General features: G+C 40.7%; 1 protein-coding gene across 2 annotated transcripts; it reads right to left on the bottom strand.

The window, feature by feature from the left end:
- Positions 1–24,966, bottom strand: OLFM4 (olfactomedin 4). Of its 2 annotated transcripts, XM_071740476.1 has the most exons (6): positions 24,849–24,966; positions 22,608–22,685; positions 18,271–18,423; positions 11,973–12,185; positions 10,886–11,039; positions 1–1,818 (listed from the first exon to the last, which is right to left on the bottom strand). In XM_071740476.1, exons 1-6 carry the CDS (start codon positions 24,927–24,929, stop codon positions 998–1,000), a joined length of 1,500 nt encoding a protein of 499 aa, XP_071596577.1. In that variant the 5' UTR covers positions 24,930–24,966; the 3' UTR covers positions 1–997. The 2 variants fall into 2 exon arrangements, with proteins under 2 accessions (XP_071596577.1, XP_071596584.1); XM_071740483.1 differs by lacking the exon at positions 22,608–22,685 and having other exon boundaries at positions 24,849–24,965.
- Positions 24,967–25,470: the final 504 nt, after the last annotated feature.

Raw genomic sequence — 25,470 nt, 5'->3', positions numbered from 1 at the left:
TTCTACTGCAAAGCATGGTATATACCTAAAACCACCCTTGCTCAATAAAGTAAATGAGAAGATTTGCCTCAACCTACAAGAACATAAAGGAAAGGAAAACAAAGTTTCTTGCACTGTACTGCCAAGATACAGGAGTCATCATAACTGCAAAACCTGGCTAGATTGCTATAAGATCCTGTGAAAAGCCAGGTCTAGGCATAGGGAGTTACCAAGAGCAGCAGAATGGTGCAAAAAGAAGGTTGGTGAAAGTCCAACTGCCAGTTTTTCTCCTGTAGTCATGCTGGGAAGCCAGCCTGGTGCTGTGGCAGCTTGACAGGTGAGGTGAGGGGAGGTGGCTACAGGTGTGGTCACAGACACCTCTGTCCCAGCTCATCAGTGACAGCAAGGGCAGTGAGCTCTGTCCCTGCCCCAGTGCCTTCTCTCCTCTACCTGTGGAAGAGCTTCAAACAGCAAAGAGCATTTCTACCCTCTTCCCTGAAGCTTTGAGCCAGAAACTGCTACCTCCACCTAACAAATGCGTTGCTACCTTCCAACCAAGTCTACTTCCTATACTATTTTAATCCTTTGATTAATTTCTCTGAGGCCATCAATTCACTCCATTGAAGATCAGTGAAAATTCATTCCCAGTTTCTGGGTGCCTTGCCAATGTTACACTGACAAATGCATATCAGTGGGTAATTAGCTTCTCGCTCAGCAAATAGGCTGTGCCTATCAATTTTTGTGAACAAAATGCACTAAATCTATGCAGTAAATCTACCCTTAGAGGCAGGATAATAGTAAAGCACCAAGCACCAATTAAACACCAATCAAAGCCTAAATGCAGTACTGCCAAACACTGCTGCCAGCAATACTACCAACCAGAGTGGGCAATTCTTTTAAAGAGTATAAGTAATATATATAGCACCCACAGATAGAGCATATGAGGCCAGATGAACCTTAAACTGGCAATCACATTGTTTAAAGACCTGCTGGACTCTCATTTTAGTTGCTGCCAGCTTTATCCCATGCTTATGTCACTGAGATAAGGCTGAAAGGTAACATCATATCTGAGAAGGTAACCATCATTGTATACATACAGTTGCTGATCTGTGGGGCTATAATCAATGCTCTGGATTGTATCTAGTTTTTTATTCATAATGACACTAATCCTACCTTCTTGGCCAGTATTTGTGTCATACATGTAGAAGATTTCCTCTTGCCTAGTGTTCACTGGCCGCGTGGCATACAGAACACCACATACCATGAACGCGTTGGAAACAGATGGCTTGTACTGTCTTGTCTGCCAAGTATTTAGCACATCAAGTGTGGTCTCATTGAGTTTGCTAATCACAATGTTGCCCATGCTATTTTCTGTCGAATATATTACCCATAACCCACTTTCATCCACAGCAAAATCTATGGCTTGCCATGACACACCGGCATAAGAGAAACGGTTACCAGTAGCAGCATCTGGAAGCTCCTTTTGCAAAACCATGCTGTTTGTTTTTAAATTATGCTTCACCATATATCTTGAACTATAAGCAGCATTATAGTACAAAAAATTATTATAAAGAGCACCACCACTTCCTTCCCCGTATGTTACTCTGCTTTCATACAAGGGTTTAAACAGCAGCAAATCTTCAAAGGAGGCATAAATTCTGTAGTATTCCAAATATCTGGCATCTGTGTTCAGTGGTGCAACCCAATAGACCTCGTTCTCTGGGTTAGAGGGAGAGTAATCTCTACCCCAGGAACCATATTTGTAGGAAAATCCTCTCCAGTTCAGTTTTACAATATAGGGCTGGCTAACATTCAGCAGTCCACGGTGAATGCAGCTACCTGCAGTTAAAGAGAGAAAAAAAAAACAAAAAAAAATCAGGTTTTCCAAATGTCATCATTAGGAGAGTGGTTCTGCATACTGTAGCTTCTAGAGTGTGCTTATTAGGAATTAACTTTGTGGTAAAGCACAGACATTAATGCATAACTTCAGGCTTAAAAGGCTCATTTTTGTCCAAGGTCAACAACAGGATGTCATTAAGTATTCCTAGTTAACTCAGAAAGTCAGTTTAAAAAAAAAAACAAACAAAAAAACCCATATTATTATAGCAATTTGTGGGGTGTGAGGGATAGAAAAGATAGGGATATCCATCCCCAGTCAAGATTAATTCTCAGAAAATAAGTGCTCACTGCTTTTTCTACCCATTTGATGCATGCCAGCCTGATACACTAGGAAATCCCTTGGAAAATACAATTTCAGGAGCATTTTAGGTTATTTTCTACCTCAGTGGAACTAAGGGCATGGGAGATGGGGTAAGAAAAAGAGTAGCATCTAATTTCTGTGTATTTCACTGAGGAACAGAAGGAAGGAGCAGCAGCAGCAGTAATTCTAGAGTCACATTTCAGATTGGCTTTCTGCTGTCAGAATCACAGCTTTACAGCAGTGTGTCACAGCCACACGGTGCCTTCCACCTCAGGTTCTCAAAGAAATCTGCAGACAGTAACAATCACCATGTAGGAAACCTAGACAGGTATTACTTCAAGTTTCTACATGAGGCAACTCCAAAGAGAATACGACTTCACACTGAACCAGGACAGCTCTGTTTTCCACATATCAACTATGAAGCCATTTTCAGGATCATGCAAAACTCCTTTTTAGTATTTTTTTTTAATTTCACTACTCTAATCTTCAGCTTCAACTACAGAACATTTTTCAGGACATGCTGCTGAGCTGAGTAGAGAAAATTCTACTGGATTCTACTGCACTTACCAGGAGCAAACAACAAAGTGAAATCAGCATTCAGTCATGATGAACACTCTTTGAAACAAAGAAGTCAAAATGTATACAGATACAATAAAAACTTTCCCTTTATTCATGCTAAATGACAGGGACATTCCTGTCTCCTGATAAGATCTCATAACTTTAAGTCACCGGTGGAAAAAGTCCTCTACTCATAAATGTGCTTGGGCCTCTTATGAGTCCAAATCTGCCACTGCTAAAAATCAGTATGCTTTTTTTTTTCCAAGTTTAAACATTAGCTTTTTGTATTACTGTCACTGAAGTGTCCCAGATTTCTCATTGTAAGGATCTGTTCACCCAAGGCAATGGAGACAGAGACATTAAGTGACTGGCACTGGCTTACAAGCTTAGTGGCCTTCCAATGTTTCCCAAGTCATTGGTGTACCCAAGCCACTAGACAGCCTTCCTTATTAGAAATGAAAGATAGTATGTATGAACCCAAGTCTCACATGAGAATTTATGGATAAATTATGGCCACAACTTTTTGATGTTAATAATACCTCCCTCAGCATACGAACTCTGTGCGACAACAGTTATGGCATCAATTGTGGAAGTCAAACTTATCTTTTGAGGTTTCAATATGTTGCACTGGTACCATGACATGACTGCTTACTGTATGAAAAGGACAGCTGTTCAGAAGCCCAGTCACATAAAGAAATGTCTAGCATATAAATAATGTCCGTCTTAGCACAAAGAAGAGAAATAACCAAGAGAGAATTTACTTTTTGCCCTCAAGGCTGTCCATTCCTAAGAGAGGCCAGGCAGTATTTATAGAGCTGAATTGAAAATTCCTAAAGCCACTGACAGCAAAAGCCTAAGAGGTGCCTTGTGTTCGTAGGCATCCTGGTCTATCCCACAGATTAAGAAAAATGCAGAGACAGAAAGACCAGTGTGAAATACTAGGGAAATACTAGGGAAAAACTACGTAACAACACATTTGGTAAAAAATGGACTGTAGCAAAAATAGAGAAATCTTTTTCTGATCAGCTTTGCCCAAGAGGAAGTTTCTCTGCCTCAGGAACAAGTAAACCTGTGACAACATTCAATGACGTTAAGTTTGGGAATTCTCTGCATGGTACTCTAAGAGTAAAATTATTACCCAGGAGGTTTGGATAAAAACATAGCTTAAAAATGAATAAGATTATAAAGCATGTCATATTACAACTAGAAGAATTAGAAATGATGGTACTTTCAAAACAGTGGATTGTAATTTAGCAAAATTTAAGGAAATTGTCAAAAAAGAACAGGTTGCAACTAACAAAACTTAACAAAGAAATGGGTAGTAAAACTTAACAAAGTTAGAAACTATGTTACCCTTAAGTGCCAAGATAAGGTTAGAGACACACTCAAAGAGAGAAAGGGAGGAGAGATAAAGAAGATATAGGAAAGAAATCACCACCCTTGGATCCAGTGATGATCTTGGTAGGAAGCTGAGGTCCTTGGGTGGTGGGTGCACATCCAGCATTTCAAGTATGACTTTTGTGCCACCTGACGCCACCTTTTGGGGGGGGGTTTGGCATATCTTGCAAAGCTAGGTGTTCACTTGGACCCCTCCAGATGGGATGAATGGGCAATAACCCTTATTTCTGCACGTGCTCCTTCTTCAGTGGTTTTACAAGGGGCACTCACAGGATGTGACTCTGCCACAGCAGGGTGCAGCTTGCCTGCCCCTGTCCCTTATCAAGTAAGGACGGTGTCCTGCCTGTCAGGGTGGCCATCAAACAGAGCTCCCCTTGAAAGGACAGTGTTCAGGTGTTCGGGACAGCCACTAAAGGAGGGGCTGCTCTTGTGAGAATAGGGCCCCGTTTATCAGGGTGGTTCCCCAAATGAGGGTCTCTCCTTGAGGGAACAGAGCCCAGGTGCCTTACTGAATGAGGCCTCCACCCGAGTGCAATGTCCATTTTGTCAGTGTGGATGTTTTGAGACAAATATTCTTTTCGGAATTCTACACCCTGGGATTCTTCCAGCTGAAACAGGGGTTGAGCCCAGTCGAAGGCTGCTTTCCTCCGTGCCACCACCAATTGCAGCAATTCAGCATTCCTGGCTCAGAGCAGATGAGCATTTAAGCATGCACTTAAGTGCTTTACCAAGGATGAGGCCCTGGAGCAGAAAGCTCATTTCCAAATATAGCACACAAAGAAAGCACTGCTGTATGGCAAACCAGGCTGCATCTCTGGAAACAGCACGTAGCATGGCTAATAACGTGGCCTCAGTGCTTGGCACAAACACCACCCTTTGGAGGTGCTTTTACTTCAGCTCATTCTTTGCTAAAACTAAGGCAGAGAGTGCAAAACTCCATAAATCAAACTATTTTTTTGGTTTTTTTCTTATATCTCTATTATATATTGTTACTTCTGGCATGAGGGTTTCTTTCAAGCTGGTGACATATTGAATATATTACTGTGCTTAAGTCACAATAAACTTATCTCAGAATTAAACTGCTATTAAACGCTCTAAACTCTTGATTTGTTTAGAAAAATATAGCACTGAAGCTTGCAGGTAGTGAGGCACTGCTAAGCTCATCTATATGCGACCTCAAATAATTTTTCATGTCATTAAGCAGAACACAATTCCAGATTTATTTTAATAATTCATACATTGTTTCATAAATAAAAAACAAACGTGTGTTCAGCAGAGAGACCTTTTTTCACACAAGAAATAATAAATTATTATTTCTTCCCTTAAAGAGATCTCGCTGCTGAACACTTGTTTGGCTTTTATTTATGAAACAATGAATTATTAAAATAAAGTTAGAAGCGTGTTCCGTTTTAATGACATCAAAAATTGTCTGAGGTTTTTATAGAGTATGTGTTTGATTTTTATTTCCTTGAAAACTCTTCCAGAATTATTATCTTTTTTTACCAAAAAAACCCGGTGCTAGACAGGGGGTGATCTGTCTTCTGCACAGGTTCAGAAGAATTCATTGTTGTTTATTTAATCTAAACTTGCCTCCCTGTCTGACTCTTGTGGGGGAAAAAATGCACAAAGGAAACAAAGTGTCATGTAATTTTGTAAATATTAGAAGGCACTTGAAACAAATCCATATGCATTATTCAAACTTTCAAGTTTTTAACTTCTTTCTTCACTGTTTTGGGCCACTGATAAATGATGTCCTGGTATTTTTGCCTTCCTTTGTTTTGTGCTTATGCAGCAAATAGAGGTGTGAGGAGGACTAACACAAGTACATGCTCACATACTTCTTCTCCTGTGTAAAGAACCAGTATCTCATCTCTGTTGTTTACTTATCCTTCTGATCCATCAGAAAAGAAGCTCACACTTAGCTGTCAGGACTGGACGGAGCCTGACTTGCTTGGCTTATCAGCTGACAAACTGAGCAAGAGTCGCATCCCATGGGGTCTCAATTCATAGAATCATAGAATCATAGAATTGGCTGGGTTGGAAGGGACCTCAGAGATCATCAAGTCCAACCCTTGACCCACCGCTCCGGTTGCTAGACTATGGCACTGAGTGCCACATCCAGTCTCTTTTTAAATATCTCCAGGAATGGAGAGTCCACTACCTCACTGGGCAGCCCATTCCAATGTCTGATCACCCTCTCTGTAAAGAAATTCTTTCTAATGTCCAACCTAAACTTCCCCTGGCACAACTTAAGACCGTGCCCTCTTGTCTTGTTGAAAGTTGTCTGGGAAAAGAGACCAACCCCCACTTGGCTACCCCTCCTTTCAGGGAGTTGTAGAGAGTGATGAGGTCTCCTCTGAGCTTCCTCTTCTCCAGGCTGAACAGCCCCAGCTCCCTCAGCCTCTCTTCATAGGGTCTGTGCTCGAGTCCTTTCACCAGCCTTTTCTTCATCTTTGACAACTATATTCCCACCTGTGCCCAGTAAAGAATGGATGTTTTCCTTGCCCCTTCTTTTGCACCCACTTCATTCCAAAGCATTCATGGTGCTTCTCACTCCAACAACAGAGGTGCCAAAAGAACTCCAGCAGCCTTCCCCCACCAAGCAGCTGCATCTGATCGTAGAAAAGAAGGGACCACCATTTGTCTGTGTAGCTGAAGAACTGCTCTGTGGCTGTGCAGAGACCAGGAGCAGGATGGTCCTACACTCCCATATGCGCTCCCAAGCATCAGACATGCACCCTCTCCTGTCAGGTGTCCATCCATCTGCATCCAGGTGTGTGAGCTGTTACCAGTCTTACTATGACTTGAGACACAGGAGTCAGAGCTACTCAGGGAAAGACTCATCTTTGCTCCTACTGTCCCACTGACATAGACACACAGACACCTCAGTCTTAACTAGTATCTCAGGGCACAAAGGCTGACAGCTGCATCAGAAAAGACTTATGTTGTCAGCATCTAACAGGGGATGAGGTGGAGGGCTGGAATTCATCTTACCTACCTTCCAGCATCCAAAAAGTTAGGAGCCTCAGCTAAGCTCCCTCCATTGCCAACGGAGAAATTTATGTCTCCAGGGGCCATTTAGACAGTCCTGGAGAGGAGGCACCGGCCAGTTCTTTTCAGGTGCCTGGAGGCATGTCTCTGTCTTTGTGTATGGATGTACTAATTTCAAGACACATCCTAAAACACTCAAAAAACACAGGTGTCTTGACTACATAGGAGGTGAAATGTAAGGTAAAACAAAATCACTGTAGGACTCCAATAGGACTGCCCAAGTTTCAGCACCAGGCTCCACCAGGTCTTCCTCTACTGAGATCTTTTCACCAATAACTTGAACTAAAAGTATAAAAGGCTGAAGAAATAAAAAATAAAATAAAATAAAATAAAATAAAATAAAATAAAATAAAATAAAATAAAATAAAATTAAATTAAATTAAATTAAATTAAATTAAAATAAAATAAAATAAATAAAATAAAATAAATAAACCTGCTTTGCTCTTTCCTTTCTTTTTGGTTTGGTTTGGTTTTGGGTTTTTTGAGTTTCATCTGACTCGCTTCTCCGTGCTTCCTCTCAAATCCTTTCAGCGAGATGCAACAAGGAATCTGCTGCAGAGTCCTCAAAGAACCATCCTGGGGTCTTTTCTCTCTACATCTGCCCTGTTTCATCCAGATGAGATCAATGCCAATAAAAAACGAATGAATAAATATTTCTTCCAGCTGGGGCAGTGAGGAGAGAGATGCCAGGGACTGCTGAAGATAGGAAAGCAGATGATGAGGAGGAGGAGGATTAACTTTGTATTTACTGAGCCCCTCTCAGACACCCAGACAGCCACCTCTCCAGTCAAAGAGAAAGGCAAATGGAGACCAGTGATTTCTTTCTGCTATCTTGTTGGAGAACAAGCCTGCTCACTCTGAGAAATACAGCAGCAAATGCCTTGGGGAACAGAGTCAGAGGGCTGCATACTACAGCACTGAGAAGCAAGAAGCTTTAATTAAACTTTAGGCTCACAGTCTTAGACAGCTCAGGGATTAGCCAAGCTCTCTCTATTTCATCTTGCCTACCCAAAATATGCAGGAGAGAAGATGATGGGGGAAAGAAAACACAGTCTGAAAACAGGACAAAGAGTCAGTTTAATACAAACATTATAAATATAATATGAACTAAAAGCAGGGCAAGGCCAAATGGTTTGGCAGGAATTCAAGGCATTCAAGCTTGCAGAGAAAACGTATGGAAATGGTGTTCAAATGTGTAAGTGAGTGCTAGAGAGCTTCAGAGGCCTAAGTGTGAGCATCCATGCAAAGTCTCCAAAATGACCATCTAGAAAAGGCAACTCCCTCATGTACTTACTCCATCTCTCCAGGCAATATCTTCCTACTACTACTTGTTTTCAGATACAGTCTGCAGGACATGTAATTGCTCTACAAAGTTCTCTGCCCAGAGAACATTTGCTCCCTGCCAGGCACACAGAGTCAGGTTATGCCAGCTCTGCATGGATTAGCAGGGATCTGAGCCTACAGAACACCTGGGTTATCTGCATAGCTGGCAGATCCCAACAGGCAGGAAACTTGCCAGCTCTTCACAGTTGCTCTGCCAGTCCTTTGTGCCAGCATCAGAGACCACCCTCACCCTAAATGTGGCCATGACAATCCACCCATACACATCCTCCAACCCCTCCAGGATTCCCCTTGCAGGGGGTAGGATATAAACTGGCAGACACCACCAGAGGATGTCCTCAGCTGAAGTCAGTGGTGGAAAGTCTGTAGAAGTAACTGAGCTATCATTGTTTGTACCACCCAGGGTTTTGGTCTTCTAGATTATTTTCTGCTCCATGGTTCCCATACAATGCAAGGACATGTAAGGTGTCTGATCTAGCTGGCACACCAGTCAGGAATAAGACAATGCTAAAGCAATACAATTTTATTCCAGATAAGCTCTATCCATCTCCCAGCCATGCGCAGGAAACAATGCTAAATAAGTCTGTTATGGTCACAATAGAGCATAAGTTACCTCTCCCTCCATGGAGCTTCACTGGGAAGCACAGATCTCCCATTCCCTATTTCCCATTCCCTGAAAGCTCCTATGTCCCACAGATGCTCACACCAACCACCCAGGCATAAAAGCAGCCCCTTCCTCCATCATTCATGGAAGGACATAGTATTCTTGTTCCAGAGTTCAGTACTTTTTCACTGAAACAAAGGCTTGCTGTAGGCTTGAAGAGAAAGAGGCTGTTTCTTTCTACACACCATCACCCTCAATAAATCAATGAGATGCCCTTCAAATACTTCTAAGCAATCCCCTTTTTCTTTTTTTTTTTTCACTGAAACACTTTAAGCCCTTCCTTAAGGAGCAGAGAAGGGCCTTGAGATTTTGCAAAGCAAGTTTGGTTTTTTTTTATTTTCCAGCTTTCTCTCCTGCCTGATCTCTCAGACAAGGTGTTACTTGTGCATCCTGTCAGAGAAGTTCAGCAGATGCCCACACTGCCATGAAGCCCTAAGGAGGAAGCAGGAAGAAATGCTGCTGACCCTGTGGGAAGCTTGTACTTCTGCCTCTCACCTTTCCAAAGAGATGCTTGAACTACCTGACCCAAAGGTGAGGAGAGATAAATGCTGGTAGGTGCAAACCTGTGCTTCTCACAAGCAGGATGTGACTCCTCCCTTTTTATGAGCTCCTCTAGCTGACTGCTAACCAGCTTATGTGAAAAAGCAAGATCTTTCCCCTGGGTATTCCATACAACAGTGCATTTTCCCTGTTAAAATCCTCTGTCAAAAGGAACCCCCTGTGTATAAAACACTCAGGGAATCAACACAGTTTGATAAATCCTCCTGTCTGTTAGCAAGTAGGATGCTTGACCTTGCATACCTAAATTAGAGTTTCCTGAACAGTTTGTTGCAAGGTATAACTCTCAAAATTTCTCAGACTATGATTTGTTCACAGGGTGATTTTTCAAACTGAAAATTGAACACACTGTCAAGACAAAAATTATTCTAGATGTAAACTAATTACCACAGGCCCCATGACTCTTGCTCCTTTTATATGAACTGCACTCTGGGAATCGCTGATCTGAACCCCAGAACATAACCTTTCCTAGTTATAAAAAAATGGCAAAATGCTAATTCTGTTGAAATCAGTAATAAAGTTTCCACTTATTTCCCCAAGAGGAGAATTTCCCCCCAAGGTTCTTGACCTTTTGATTTAGAAGACTCTTTTGCTTGTGAAGCAAAAGTGATCTTCATGCACTGGTACCTTCTTAAACTTGCATACCAACAGCTTCAGTACATCAACTTTTGCTCATGCATTTCCCACGTTTGTTCCATAAGCAACATTAGAGTAAAATTGCCATGACAAAGATCACTTTCCTAGGAACTATATATATTTTGACAGGAACTATTAGAAATCAAAGGTCAGAAAAAATGCATAGCTTTCCACAAAAAAAAAAAAAAAAAAAAAAAAAGTAATTGTTTTGAAAAAGAGAAGAGGGGTTAGAGACTCCCTTCTCCCTTTTTGCACTGCAGGTGAGGGAAAGATTACACCCTTTTTTTCCAATTTAAATTATCCACCCTGCCTGGTACAGTTTGCCTATATTTTCCTTTTGAACATGTTGATGAAACATTAGAAGCCTTCTGCTCAATTTTTCAAGAGTTAAGTGATATCATTACAATTGTATTTAATTTTAAGGAGGAGAAATCAGAGCATTTACTGTTCTACCCGTGTATTACTTTGTTTCTTATCTATTATACCAGATAAATGCTTACCTGGTGGGAAATAAGGGGGTAGTGTGGTTTGGTTTTTGCTCTCTTCACACTCTTTCAACCGGTTCTGCAGAGACACAATTTGTCGACGAATTGCAAGGATGTTGTTTTTGTCCAGAGATTCTAGTTCATTCACCAGGATAGTCAGATTTGTGATCTAGATTTTAAAAAAATAATAATTAAAAAAAATGAGAGAGAGCAAGTTTAAATTTCATGCAACTTAATTTTGCAGGTATTTGCAGGCAGGGTTGATGACACCGTAGAACATGCTACAGACCAAATTTTAACAAACACCTTAGCCTGCCAGGCTGAACTTTACATTTCCAGCAGAAATATCTCACTACAAGAAAATGCTTAGATAAGCAGCTGTATGCCACAATCCAAGAATATAGTGCTATTTTATACAGCATACAAAAATATATAGTAAGTTTTAGGTAAGTAGTAAATATTACATATAAAATGCACTTATTCCAGCCTTAAAGAAGTATCTGGAACATTTCTCTTCAAAGATAAATAATGTTCTTAATCACCTGCTTGATGATATAGAGGACACTGGAGAAAATGATATTTCACTTTCCATCTGAAGTAATTATTCTCTCTAGGTGAGTGATTAATTACCATTTTGAGAATATGATTTATAGTCTGCTGGGAAGGTGATAGTCTTTCCCACTCCTTGATTTCATATTGATTGGGCCACTGCCCTAGCAACCAGAAGCTAATTTTTTTAATTATCTAAGTTAAAGCACAGAGGCTTTCAAGCATGTGGGGTCTATAAATTAATATTTATTATAATCATTTAATCAGATTGTATGTTTAACACCATGCAAAACTTAACTTTCAGGCAGATAGTTGCAAAAAATAAAAAGGTCCCCATCTGTTTGGGGGTTTCTTTGCTTTTCTATACCCTTTACTAAGGAAAAAGATGCTGTGACATTTAAGGTCAGGCTTTCTTTTAATTTATGCTGACGAAATGCTAAAATAATTCCACTGGCTGTAGTAGAGACAGGCTACATTTCCTCATCCTAAACACAGAAGAGAGAACTGTCTGTATATTTGAACCCTCCATGGCTAATTAAGGTTCTGCCAGTACCTCCAAATATATTTGCTCAATGATGGTGCTGCTTCCAGCAAGGCTGGGTTTCAGCTGAGTGACCAGTTTGTTGAGGTCACTGATTTCCATTTTCAGTAACTTGAAGTCCAGTTCTGTGTAAGACACGCTGCCCATCTCCATATGCTCCACTCTAATGGTTAGATTAAGGATTTTCTGCTGATACAGTTCAATCCTGTTTGAGTACTCTCTAACCTTAAAGAAAACAAAAACAAAAAAAAGAAAGTACATATTCAAGACCAGGTTAGCAAATAGAACAGGCCTGTTTGACATCTTTATTATGTTTTCGTGGGTCCCACGCATAGCTTCCACATACTTGACATTTTTATTCTTCACCTAAATGGAATTTTCATCACAAACATTAAAAATGTGAAATTTAACCCTCATTTATTGTTGGCAGTTCCACAAAGGCCTCCCAGGAATGCCTGGAGATTACTAAAGGCAGAATTGTACTCACAGTCTTCCTTTTTTTAAAGTCTTTGCCAATATTGTCTCTGTGAGCTAATTTTATACTCAGTATGCCAAGAACTTACATCGGCAAAAATTTTATTAGGGAATCTGCAATGTATTGTTTCATAAAAGCAAGCCAAGGAGGATGAAAAATGCAATAAAGGATTCCCAGGTTTTTCAGCTTTATTTCCTATTAACTCTAAATCCAAATGGGATTTTACCCTGTGTACATTTGAACTGTGTCAAGATTTGGTAGAACTACTTTGGGGCTTGTCTTTGGATGGGAAGGAATATTTAAATACAGGGTTAAAAATCAACTCTGCTTTAAGTGAAAGTGTAAAATTTATTGCAAATTTATTTTAACTAAATCCTTTAACTAAAGTTAATTCATAGCAGCCTTCTGAGCTTTTGAATCATTAAGCAGTTGTCCAGATAAATATATTTTCATACATGTATCTGCTAAGGTAAAAGTCACAGCACAAGCATTGTGATGTAGAATGTTAAAAATACTGTATGGATTCAGCACCTTCCTTGGAGAATGTTAGTTCCTTAAAATTTGACACTTTGTGAAAGATACATAATTTCTCTCCTATATGCTTCATGAAACTCATGTATGTTTTCCCTTAAATCAATGTAATCATATCACAAAAGGTAAGAAGCAGGAATAAATATAATTACTTTGTTGCACCATTAAGTCCATCTTCATACTCTCAGGTGGTTTTTGCAATATAAGTTCCTCACTCTATAGCACTATGATTTCCATAACTATTACTTCTTTGAATCAAAGATTTTTAGTCTGCATCATCTCAAGTGCATTATCTTAACATAAAATGAAAGTCAGTTTTTTTCCCCATTGGCTCTGGAATGGCCTCTAAAATCCTGTCATGCTGTTGGCTCCTGCTGGCAGCCCCTGGGATAGGGACCTCAACAAACACACTTATTAAATAATTCTTTTCAATTTTGATTTAAGTCCTTGTGTACCAAGGAGGAGGTATAGGAGCTCAGGGCATGGAAATTCAGGAAGGGTAGAAAAGATCCTTCCAGATCATCCTTCCAAGACTGGTTTAAGAAAGACAATCATGAGTGAAAAGATCCTCTTTTCAAAAGTACCATTTTCAACAGTGGTACAACTGCACTATAAATCTGGACAAACTCCTCTGCACCCACATACATAGCATACACCAAAAACAGGTTGCTCAATCCTCTACATTTAAAAAAGGGTTTGAAACATATCATCTGTTCTAAATGTGCGTGACCAGACTTTAAGCTCTTCTGATATGTCTTCAACTGGCTTATCTCCATAACCTGCAGCAGAAGCACCCTGACTCATAACACTGGATGCTCTACATTTCCCAGGTCAAGCCTGGGTAACAGAAAGCTTAGGAATAACTAAGGTATTCATCAGAATTAAGACTAAATAAAATTTAAAACCAAAAAAAAAAGATAGCATCTAGAGATGCATCTAGAGACTTAGACCTGGCTGATTGTATCTGTCTGACAACAAAGATAGCTGGGATCCTTTGTCCCATTTGTCCCCATCATCTATGTGTTCAGGAGGGAACAGCAGGAAGAAGTGGACCACGGTCTTGGAAAATCCAGATGTGGTTGGACCCCCCACTTTTAGTGATCACTAGAATCAGTTTGGAGCTGGAAGATACCCTCGAAAAAAATCTGAAAAAAATTCTACAAAGGTCACTGTTTAAAATGTGTGCAAAGATGTTTGGACAACAAAAAAGCATATATGGTTATAGCATGAGAAATATAAAGCAAGTCTGAATTGTACTGCTGTGTGAAGCTGTGTATTTCACTGAGGTATTTGGAAATCTATCCAGGTATTAATAACCTTTCTCACAGTAATACTAATATTAGCTATTCTAATATTAATAATTACAAAAACCATAATTAATAATTAATAGTTAATAATGATAAATTATAAATTATAATTGATAAATGATAATTGATAATTAGTAGTCATAGTGAAATAAAGACCAAATCTTCAAAACACTGAAATGAGCAGACTGCTGGAATTAGTGGTAGCTGCTCATTAATGAGAAACCTGTGAATCTGGAGTTTCCTCCAGAGTCCTGAGAGCCTGGACAAAATGCCAAGGGCTAGAAAAAGGCAAATATAGTTACTTCAGCCCTCACTGCAGAATGCTGCCAGACACCGACCTGAAGTTCTCCTCCCAGATCAGAGTCAGGTTTTCACTCAGTCAGCCATCTAGGTCATTTAAGGACATGTCAACACCATCCAGGAGAGTTTAGATGAGAGATCTGTAGAAGCTGATCCTGAACTATCCCCACAGTCACACAGTCTACACAGTCACACCAGCATTGCAATGAACTTAAGCTAATAGCTCCCCTGGCAAATTATAGCACAAACATTTTTCTCAGCAGTGCTGCTCTATGCTGCTTTTGCAGACAAATCCAGCACATATGTCAAGCATTGCAATGTCCTGTATGGACAGTCCTGCCTGCTCAGATCTGGCTCAGGGGTTTTTCTAGTTCAGAAATATCAGTGGAAAAAGGAACATGGTGTTGTTCTGTTGCTTGGCAGAGAGATGTAAGCATCTTGTAATCCCTGCTCTTCTACAGTAGCTGCCTGCTAGGGACTGGCTGTTGTCTCTTGACAGAATGGCACAGAAATTCAGTACATATTCCATATTAAGGGATACAGAGCAATAACTGGTACATATTGCCACCACATTTGTCATGAAATCCTAAAGCAGGGTATGATGAGTGCACAGAGCCTGTATTAGCACTTCACAGAAAGAGAATGGAGCCATCTGAAACATATGTAGGGGAAAAAAAATGCCCAGTTTCAGCTTATTCTCTTTTCCAAGCATTGTCACCCTCGTGGAATGAAAAGGGCAGGAAAAATCTGCAATGCTCATTTATTGTGTCATTTACCTGCAATTGGTATTTATCAACACAGGTTTTGCAGCATGAAAACAGACACTTCTCCTGCACACATTTGGAGAGTACAGAAGAAGGAACAAAGGTGCAAGATGAAGGTGAAAAAGATAAAAAGTGGGAGGACTGAGGGAAGATGAGAAAGAAGAGACAAAAGCAGCAACTCTGTAAAGGCACTCAGCCCAGAACACTGTCTTCTGGCAGGCCTGACCTCTATAGACCCAGAAGTATGGTTGGCAAGCAGTCTGCAAGCTGACGCTAAGAAGAACTCCACTGCAGGTTAACCTATTTTGAAAACAGCTGTTCCTGGTGTGCTTTTTCCTCCTGTTTTTGTTACATGACAATGCTGTGTCTGTTGTGAGCCAAGTTCTGAAAGGCACTTTCTCTCCTTGGGATGAAGTGCTGATGCATCCCTGTGACAGAGGTGTCCTCTCTCCTTTCTATTGAGAGGAGCAGCCAATTCCCACTCTGCTTTGAAAGGTTAATTTTCTTCTGTAATCATAATTATGCTGGCAAAGGCTGATGTGACAGAGGAAAAATTAGCCTGGTATTTTCAGCCTACGGTTTGTACTCATTTGGCACATGAGAGCATCTCTTTATCTCTGAGCTTCCTTGCCTGCTGATTCTATAAAAGGACCCCCTTGCTTTTTGAATTAGCCTACAATCAGGCAAAAGGTTAATGATTCAATCAGGTTGTTTACCTAGGACTTCTAGCACATGAAAAGCATTCTTAAGAGGGCCCAATCCTGCAGCCCTTACCCAGAAAAACTCCTATGAACTCCAAAGGTTGTTTCAGGTGAGCAAACCAGTAGAGATTCTCAGAGTCAAAAAATCCACATACATTCAGTAGAAATTCCCACCCCTTCAATGAGATTTGGTTACCTTTGAGCCTAATTCCTCAGGATTTTGCCCGGGATTATTTCTAATAATGATCACTAGGATTTCCTCCATTTCATTATTTCCTTCTTACTGTGGGTATTACCATGACCAAATTAATGTACAGGATTATATAAGGATGGGGAGGGGTTTTTCCACAACTGGAAAGGTGAAGAAATTCTGTGTGTGGAGGAGATGCACACGTCATAAAATCTGAGATTACTTAAAGTCAGATATCAACAGGGCAATGCTTGACAACTTTCCTCTTTCTACAGAAAAAACCATCATCATAACTAAGGAATCTTACACACACAGAGTTCCACTGAAATGTAATCCGTTCATTTTCATTTCTGACCCAATTCATATCTTTGCTTGGATCACACCAAAGTGTATGTCACACTTTATTTAACTAAATGCATTGTAACAATGCTGTCTGATTGGGCTCGACAGGATGAAATTCAGTGAAGTCTGAGTTAGGTCACGAATTTTCACTGTCTGCATTGAGAACTGAAAGCCAAGGTCAGTGTCTACACTGTTACACTGCTGGGCACCTAAGGATGACTACACAGGTCCCATCCTAATTTTAGATATTTGTAGTGACCTACATCTTTATATGAGCAAGATGCCTGAATTAAAATGAGATCTGAGGATGAACACAGAGAGGTCAAGCAAGCAAGCACATGAGCTGCTCTGCAGTTCTACATGGCAGTAGCAGATATGCCACAATCCTGAAGGAAAAATGTACCATTTAGATGAAAGTCCTGGTCAGAGACTGGTTTCACCAGGGCAAGTGTCTGGGACAGGTGATACACAACCACTTTGAGGAATCATGCCAACTTTCTGGCTGAGAATCATGCCCCTGATCCTGCTCCAGTGGAATTAGATTAAATGCTGGTACTGACCACAGTGGGAACAGGATGAGGACCTGAAATCTCGGTGATTTTCATGGATCATTAACTCTGAGCAACGCCTCCATCCTGCAAGGGATCAGGTAGCTCCTGTGCTTGGAGGCAGTGGGACATCTGTCAGCTTGCCCTTCATATCCCTGCTGACAGCTGAGTGTGTTTCATTGTTAGCTCCACTCCCTTCAAAGCAAATTATTTAAACTGAAAGATCTTACCACAGGATCCTCTGCCTGTTGTTGTGTTTTTAATGCACAACTTCTTATCTGTTCTTGATTGTACCGGAGGAGGGTTATGAATATTTATGGTTAGAATTTATAATTTAATGCTGTGCCTTTTCTGCTGATTAATTCAAGGACACTTCATTCCTCAAGATGCTTGTTTCCTGAAGAAAACACTTTCTGCTGGACATCTAGCTGGAATCCTGAATATTTACCCACTGCCAAAAGTCAAAAGACAGATTTCTGTCTTCACAAGCAGCTTCACCCAGTGCACTGCAGTGTGTGTGGGTTTGCTTCAGTTCCTCAAAAAATGTATCTAAATTCATGCAACAAGCAGCCAAAGTAGTGTAAGGTGTGTTTGGCTTCAACAACAATGCATAATTCAGCAGTCTCACTGCCACAATTTCAGATGTTGACAGAGAAGGTATTTTGTGTGTGTGTATTCTTTTTTAATCTTTGAGAGCAGAATAAGTGAAGGGACAAATATTCACCTACTTCTTCACTCTGGGCTGTGGTGACCTTCCTCCTCTTTCCCTTCATTTCCCTCTCACAATCTGGCTGGCTTGATACAAATAATAACACATGAAAGAGCAGGAAGCTTGGCTTCCTATAGCTCCTGTGTAGCAATCACAAACCAATAAAACCGAGCCAAAAGATGCAAAACATAACCATTATTCAAAAAATACCATATGCCTCTAGCTGAGAAGGCCTAGAAAAGAGACCTAAGGATATTCAAATGTCTGACATGCTACAATGCCAAAGATCTGAGATTTAGTCACCCTTCTGGTTCTTACAGAAACCTCTTTCCTGTTGTTTAAAAGACAGGTCACAGAAAATCACTGACTGTTGGGCTTTTTCTTAGGCACCCATTTTTCAGCAAAGACATAATTGTTACATTTATGAGAAAAGAACACCTTACTTTAGAAAGCTCTCTCTCAAATTTCTCCGTGAGCTCTGCGGCGACGATTTCCAGTCGCTCAGCCTTCTGGACTGGAAAGGTGGTATCTGGCAAGTACACAGAGCACTGACAAGTTCCCTCATCATCCACAGAGCCAGACACATTGGTAAAGAGCTGCAACAACAAATCAGTAAAGAAAAATGGGTTAATGTTCATCTCTTCAATGAGTAGCTAATGTTTGACAACAGTATGAGCAGTGGCAATCGTGATATCAACAACTTCATTACAAGACATCTTTCACCTTACTCTTCCAAGGAGCTCAAAATACCTGGCAACTGTTATGACTTAGCCTCATAAATCTTTCTGAAAACAGTTAAATGTTGCTGTAAAGATGTTACCATTGGAAAATCAGAGGCATAAAATAGTCCTTACTTTTCTGGTCTTGAATTGATCAGATAGGTTATTTAATCACTCCATCCATAGAGGTGAAAGCAGCAAAATAAGACTTAGTAAAAGGGAAAGATTTGAAAAAAAAAATGCTTCACTTGAATCTTCCCAGCCTGCCCCAGCAAGCAGACATATGCATTTAATTAGACACCACGGAAAGGTGATTAATTAAATACACAGGTTCAGCCTAAAGTAGAGATACTTGGTTTGCTACAAAATATTGCATGTACCACCCACACATCACAGCCCACCCATCCACGTTTGTGGACAGTTTGCAAAGCTTTTGCCCATGCCATTAGCATGAATTGCTTTGTCCTGGTAGTCTGCATGCTCAGAGCATCACCATTGGAGCAATGTGTATGGTGTGTGGAAAGGTCAGGGCTAGCAATTCATGATCTCACCATAATTTACAGCCAAAGCACATAATTTCCAATAAACACTGGGCTGAATACTGAGTGTGTTTGGACCAGTTCTTTTTTGGTTGTACACAAAACATTTCCCTCTTCATAAACCTATCACGAATTTATTAATAAATGTATTTGATGTTACTTTAAAATATTCTGGCACATACTTCAATGCAGCTGCATATTTTAAAGCTACAGACTTGCTCTTTAAAAGCACTTCTTTGTATAATCTCTCCTCCTGCCTTGCAGAAATGCCAGTGTTTTTCATGTGTTTTCCCTTTCTCTCTTCCTCTTAAAAAATAAACAAGAAAACAACAAAACTCTCTACTGAAAGCTGGCATTTCAACACTTCTTCCCTTGCTTTTTCATAGTGATTTCATCCAACTTCCTCACTACCAAACCGTCCCAGAAAAGTGGTGATGGCCAGCAGCAAAGCTGTCTTGACCTGTGAGCCCAGGAAGAGAACACCAGCAAGCAGGAATGATCACAGTTCACACCTCTGACAACCTCTTTATGGAAGCCAAAGCAAACAACATGCATCTTATTTTGAAAGAAAGCACAAAAGAACATTTTATCTGTTATTTGAGAACTATGAACCTTAAAATTTCACCCAGAGACAGACTGCTGAAGATATTTAAAACAAAAGGAAGGATGGAAATATAGAATAGAATCATAGAATCTTTCAGGTTGGAAAAGACCTTTGGGATTATTGAGTCCAACCATAATTCCTATTCTACAAAGTTCTCCCCTAAACCATATCCCCCAACACCACATCTAAATGACCCTTAAACACATCCTGGGATAGTGACTCAACCACCTCCCTGGGCAGCCTATTCCAGTGCCTGACCATGCTTTCTGTGAGAATTTTTTTCCTAATGTCCAGACTAAATCTACCCTGCTGCAGCTTGAATCCATTCCCTCTGCTAATTACCTGTGATAAGAGACCAGTACCAAGCTCTCTACAAAGTCCTTTCAAGTAGTTTTAGAGAACTATGAAGTCTCTGCTCAGCCTCCTCTTCCTCAAACCAAACAGTTCCATCTCCCTCAATTGTTCTTTGTAACCTTTATTCTCCAGGCCCTTCACCATCTTCTTTGCCCTCCTCTGCAGTTGCTCCAGCACCTTGATCTCTCTCTTATATTGAGCTGCCCAAAACTGGACCCAATACTCAAGGTGTGGCCTCACCAGTGCTGAGTTCAGGGGGACCATCACCTCCCTACTTCTGCTGGCCACACTATTTCTAATACAAGCCAGGAAGCCATTGGCTTTCTTAGCCACCCAGGCACACTGCTGGCTCATATTCAGCCATGTGTCAATTAGAACCCCAGGTCCTTTTCTGCCTGGGAGCTTTCCAGCCACAATTCCCAAGCCTGTAGAATTATTGCATGGGGTTGTTGTGACCCAAGTGCAGAACCTGGCACTCGTGGCACTCCAGAATGTCCCAACACACAACTTCCATTGATTTCCCCACCAGCTAGGCTGCCAGCACACTTCTGAATAACCAAGAACATACTGCAAGTTCCCCACTACTTTTGAAGATATGGCTATAAATATCTAAATTACTGTGAAAAATATGTTCCTAAGTCACTTTAATGCTTCTGCACTGCTGAGTCCTCTGCGTATGTGCATGACTAGGATGGCAATTTCTTCAATGATAACAAAACAGGTGGGAGGTGGGGAGTAAGGAACAAAAAAGAAACATATGTGGTTTAGTGAGTATATAGGACCTTCTATAACACTGTTGTGCATGCTAATTTTTTTTCTACAATATTGTATTCTCTCCCTTCTGTATATAACACAAATGTAGCATGTATGTGTATATGTATACCGAGAGAGTACACACTATACTATATATACTATACACAGTTAGCATAGTGTGTACTAAACAAGGGTATACATTCCAATACATAGAATAGTATGAACTATAAATTGTGCACTCTGGCATAATCTGCAGTCTTGACAATGGAGTTTGAGCTCTTTTAAGCATTCAAGTTGCAAGTCAATGGGATCACAATGTTGACAAGACCAAGCAGCATTGTTTAGTTAAAAAGTCCCCTGTGTTAGTAAGTGCTGCAAACAAAATATAGTACCAGTCAAATGGTAACTGTATAAAAAAAATGTTTTCCCTCATTTTGTAGAAGAATGAACAAGACAGGCTGTTACTTTTGATGGAGTTGTGTGGGTTTTAAAGTTTAATAACTTACACTGAATGCTTAAAAGAGAGCAAACTGTCCTAGCCTACAGCAAGGACTTGTCTGCAACATTTCACTCTGTAAAATTAAGCTGTTACATATACATATTTGAAGCTATGAAAAATGTTCCTTTTCCATATCCTTTCAAATTAAGAAAGGAATAGGAGCCGGCAGGTACCTGATTTTCTGAGATCCAGTAAATTTATTCAGCTGCCTAAATGTGGACTTAGGGTTACATCCTCAAAACAGCCTACCCATTTCTGTGCATAATTTCCCAGTGACAGAGGCCACCTCAGCTGGACAAGGACATGGATGAGATTTGGGTAAGGCTTTGAGACTCAGAGAGGGACTCCTAACTCCATTTAATAGTCTAAAACCTCTACTGGAGCCAGAATCTTAACCCTGTCTCAGAAGGATGACCACACACATCACAGGTGCCTCACTGGGCCAGTCTGGACAATGAAGAACTGCTGTCAAGTTGTCTACCAGCTCTGATCTGACCTCAGGTTGTGCTTTTGGCAAACCCTATTCTTGATACCAGGCTGCAGGACCTAGAGAGTAAGTGCATCCTATTGAATCTGTCCCAAAGCTAACATGTTATCAAGCAGTCACTGATAGGGTGCTGGATAGAAACCAAACCCTGAAACCCACAGACCATGAACTCAAACACTGGACTGGAAGGCATGAAAACCATATTCAAGCCCTTCTATCAGCAAATAGTTGAATAATATTTGATCTGCGTAGAATGGGGAGAATCAAGATTTTCTCACCCCTGGCAAGCAACAGTGGGCACTTCTCAGAAGATAGTTTCAAGGCCCTGTTCTGGTTTACATGAAAAGATATAGCTGAAAAGAAGCCTTCCCCTTCCTCCAAGAAGGCTCTAAGCACCAAACTATTTGGTACATTGCCATCAACCCCCTCAGCCCTACCCGTTTCATGTCTGGGGTCCAATACAGTACTCACAAGAGAAATGCTAGAGCTTTGGATGTGACTTTGAGCAAACTGATTTAGTGGAAGCTCCTCCTGACCATGCAAGGGGGTTGGAAATAGATGATCTTTAAGGCTGTTTGCTACCAAAAACATTCTAAGACTTAAGGCATAGAATAACATTGCTGCAGCACTGATGATTTTTTGGGAATTCGCTACTGTCTAAAATCCTGGATGTGCAACAGCTAGACACATTTTCCTGGGCAGCCCAATTGATGTACCTGTATCAGGGGAAAGTCTCTGAATGACTGTGTAACACTTAACAGACAGAACACAAGTTCATAATTTTACTCTTTTCTGGACCTCACTGAAGAGCAGTAATGGTCATACCTTTGGGGGAGTGTGCAGATCACTGGTTGTCCTGATATGCTGAGTTGCATCCAGAAGTGTTGTACTGAGATGAGGGAACTAAAAAACAAAGGAAAGCCTCTTTCAATGTAAATTCCTGATTGCAGCACTGTCCCTTCCCCACCACCTATCCCCCATCCTGCAGCTCCAAAGCAATTTTATTTTATTATGGGGACCATCCCAAGGAACTGAAATCAATTTGCTTTCCTGATCTGCTGCTTAGGCAACTAGCATTTCCCCAAGCACAGTGTCACTTTATAGACATTTTTTCATGCTCTGTGTGACCACTGCAAGGCAGGGGACACTCAGCCTGCCTGGAAGGTACGAGCTGGGGCTGTGTGGCAGTCTGAAAAGACAGTACTGTGTCCCCCTGCCCTGAATTTGGAGGCTACTGTCTTCCCAGCAGGGATTTCCACTCCTTGCTGCTCCAGCCTCTCAGCACAGAACTTGCTGCCCCTTTCATGCCAAGCTGTCAGTCTGTGAGCTGTGACAACTGGGGCACACATCCCACTCTGCCTCTAGCACCTTGGAGGGGACAACATCTCACCACGTGGAGGGAGAGCTGGGAAAAGCAGACAGACTGCCAAGGATACAGTCAGACCCACCTTGGGGTTTTTTTGTGTTGAAAGACTATGCACACTCCCTTTAATTTTCATCTGTTGTTGGTGTCTGCCCTCCTGCAGCAGCAAGGAGAGTGGTTGTCACCTTGGCACTGTGCTGTGTGTCCCTAAAGGTCTATCATGTCCTCACACAGCATGCAGAGCACAGTGCATCACAGTGGGGTTTAACCAAAATTTGCAGTGAAGTGGAACAAGAGCCCCCTCGATGTCAAACAGTCTGACAAATGGAGCATCAAATGGGCTTCCCCTGCAAGCCCATTTTTTCACTCACCACAGGGTCTTTCTGCATTTCCCAAATCCCAGCGAGAGACCCATTCCCAAGCCAGGGAATACTGGGGAAACCCAAATGGCTGGCAAAGGGCAGCTCTATCAAAGCCACAAACAAGCTTTTGTGGGACACTTTGTCAAATAAGCCCATTTGAACAAATGTTTGTGTGCGTGTGATTACACTGAACATGTGGGGTTGGGAAAGGGAGGGGAGCAGGGTGGGGGGACAGCTGGTAGCAATTAACAGTGGTAGGGCAGAAAGCATCACGAATTGTGTAAATGACACAAACTGGGGAGTAATTTTAAAGCTAAGCAGGATGAGGGGAAATGTCTCCTATATGAAGCTTACTAACTCAGTTAATCAACATATATTTACACCTCTATCTTGACTTTTGCAATATTACATTCATCAGGAGATGGTGACTTCACTGCCTGCATCCACAGTGCCCCCAAATATCAAAAAATCTAAATAGGGACACAGAGGATTTTTATAGTCTAAAATAATTAGGGACTAAACCAGACAAATCAGAAAGAGTCACTGGGAGCCAAAAAGGTGTGGGTTTTTTTAAAATTTTAACTAAAAAATACCAAACTGCAATTAGTTGGTGTCAAAAAAACCCAAAAATATTTTATTCTGTTTGGAAGAGCCTTTTAACTATTCACTATTTTTTCTGATAATTTAAGACCAGTTTTATTTTAGTTTTTTAAGTGGCAGTACAAAATCAAAACAAATATTTTACTAATGTAATTTTTTACTTCTTAATATTTTTTTTCAAAGTTTTCTCTTCTCCCTCCCTGAAATTTTTGGTTTTGTGATTTTCTTCTGATTGATGGCTTTTATTTAAACTTCTCTCCTGCCCAACTAGATACAGTTTTCTGAGAAAGAGGGAGAGCTCCCCACAAAATCCATCCAGTGTGGATTTCATATGCCTGGTCACAGAGTATGACAGCAATCATGCAACTGGGAAACTTCCACCTCCCAATTCCTTCCACATCAAAGATCTGGATCCTTTCCTGCTACAAGCCCTTGCTAATTAATTAGAAGCTACACAGAGCATTTAATATCCACTCAGATCCTCACTGGGAGTTGCACTCATCTAACCAAAGGCAGAATTTGACTCTGATTTTAAACCTGTGCCTTACTTTTACATTTATTAGCCAATCCCTATATATTAGCTGGGGGGAAGGATGGAGGAATACTTTAAACTTTCTCCATGCAAAGATCTCAGTATTTGCCTAATAATTTTTCAGCATCCTTAAAAGGTTTTTCAGCAATCTAAATTACATGAAAAGATAAGGAGGCATCAAAACTCAGGTTATGAGACCCCCACCTTACCAGTTCTGCTGCTGATGTTGTTCCAGCCAGAGCAATCATGCTTTGCATGAGGAGCAGGACAGCAGCCTGTCTGTGCTTCATCTTCTCACCTAGCAGATGTGACAGCAAAGGGATGAAGGAGGTCTTTTATAATAAAGTCTGGGGATTTCCCCAACCAAACGTTAAGGAACTTGTATGATCTTTTTTCATGTTTCTGTATAAGTGATGTCACAGGGTCACAAAATAACAGGTGTCAAATTGCTAACGTACAAAGAACATGAGTTACTCAGAATCAGAAATTAACTACCTCCAATTTCCCAACATAAAATTTTTCCCACATGGTGCAGTATCTAATCTTAATCTTGGTTCTGCAGAACATTGAGTGCTTATTTTCTAGAAGAGGTAAAGAGACATCTGTTCTTACTGTCTTTCAAGTCACAAAATTTTTTTGCGATTCTTTTGAAGTTATATAGACAATGCTTGTCTAGGTGGTATTTATTACTTTCTATAGGTACAGGGAAGAGCAGATCAGATTAGACTGTTCATACACCATAAACATCCTCCCCTTTTTTTCAATGGCCAACAGACCTTTGACAATCAGTAAAATGCACAGGGGTCTCTACAGCTTTTCTGTTCCCTCAGC

The sequence above is a fragment of the Heliangelus exortis genome, chromosome 1 (assembly GCF_036169615.1).
Source record: "Heliangelus exortis chromosome 1, bHelExo1.hap1, whole genome shotgun sequence".
Lineage (NCBI taxonomy): Eukaryota > Metazoa > Chordata > Aves > Apodiformes > Trochilidae > Heliangelus > Heliangelus exortis.
This window is presented reverse-complemented; position numbering and strand designations above follow the sequence as displayed.

What these genes read in the sequence shown, in the direction of transcription:
- OLFM4 (XM_071740476.1), bottom strand. Translation starts at nt 24,929, where the DNA reads ATGAAGCACAGACAGGCTGCTGTCCTGCTCCTCATGCAAAGCATGATT. An exon ending in TTGAGCAAATATATTTGGAG is followed by an intron (nt 11,040 to 11,972) that starts GTACTGGCAGAA and finishes TTTAAAATCTAG; the next exon opens with ATCACAAATCTGACTATCCT. An exon ending in ACCCCCTTATTTCCCACCAG is followed by an intron (nt 1,819 to 10,885) that starts GTAAGCATTTAT and finishes CTTTAACTGCAG; the next exon opens with GTAGCTGCATTCACCGTGGA.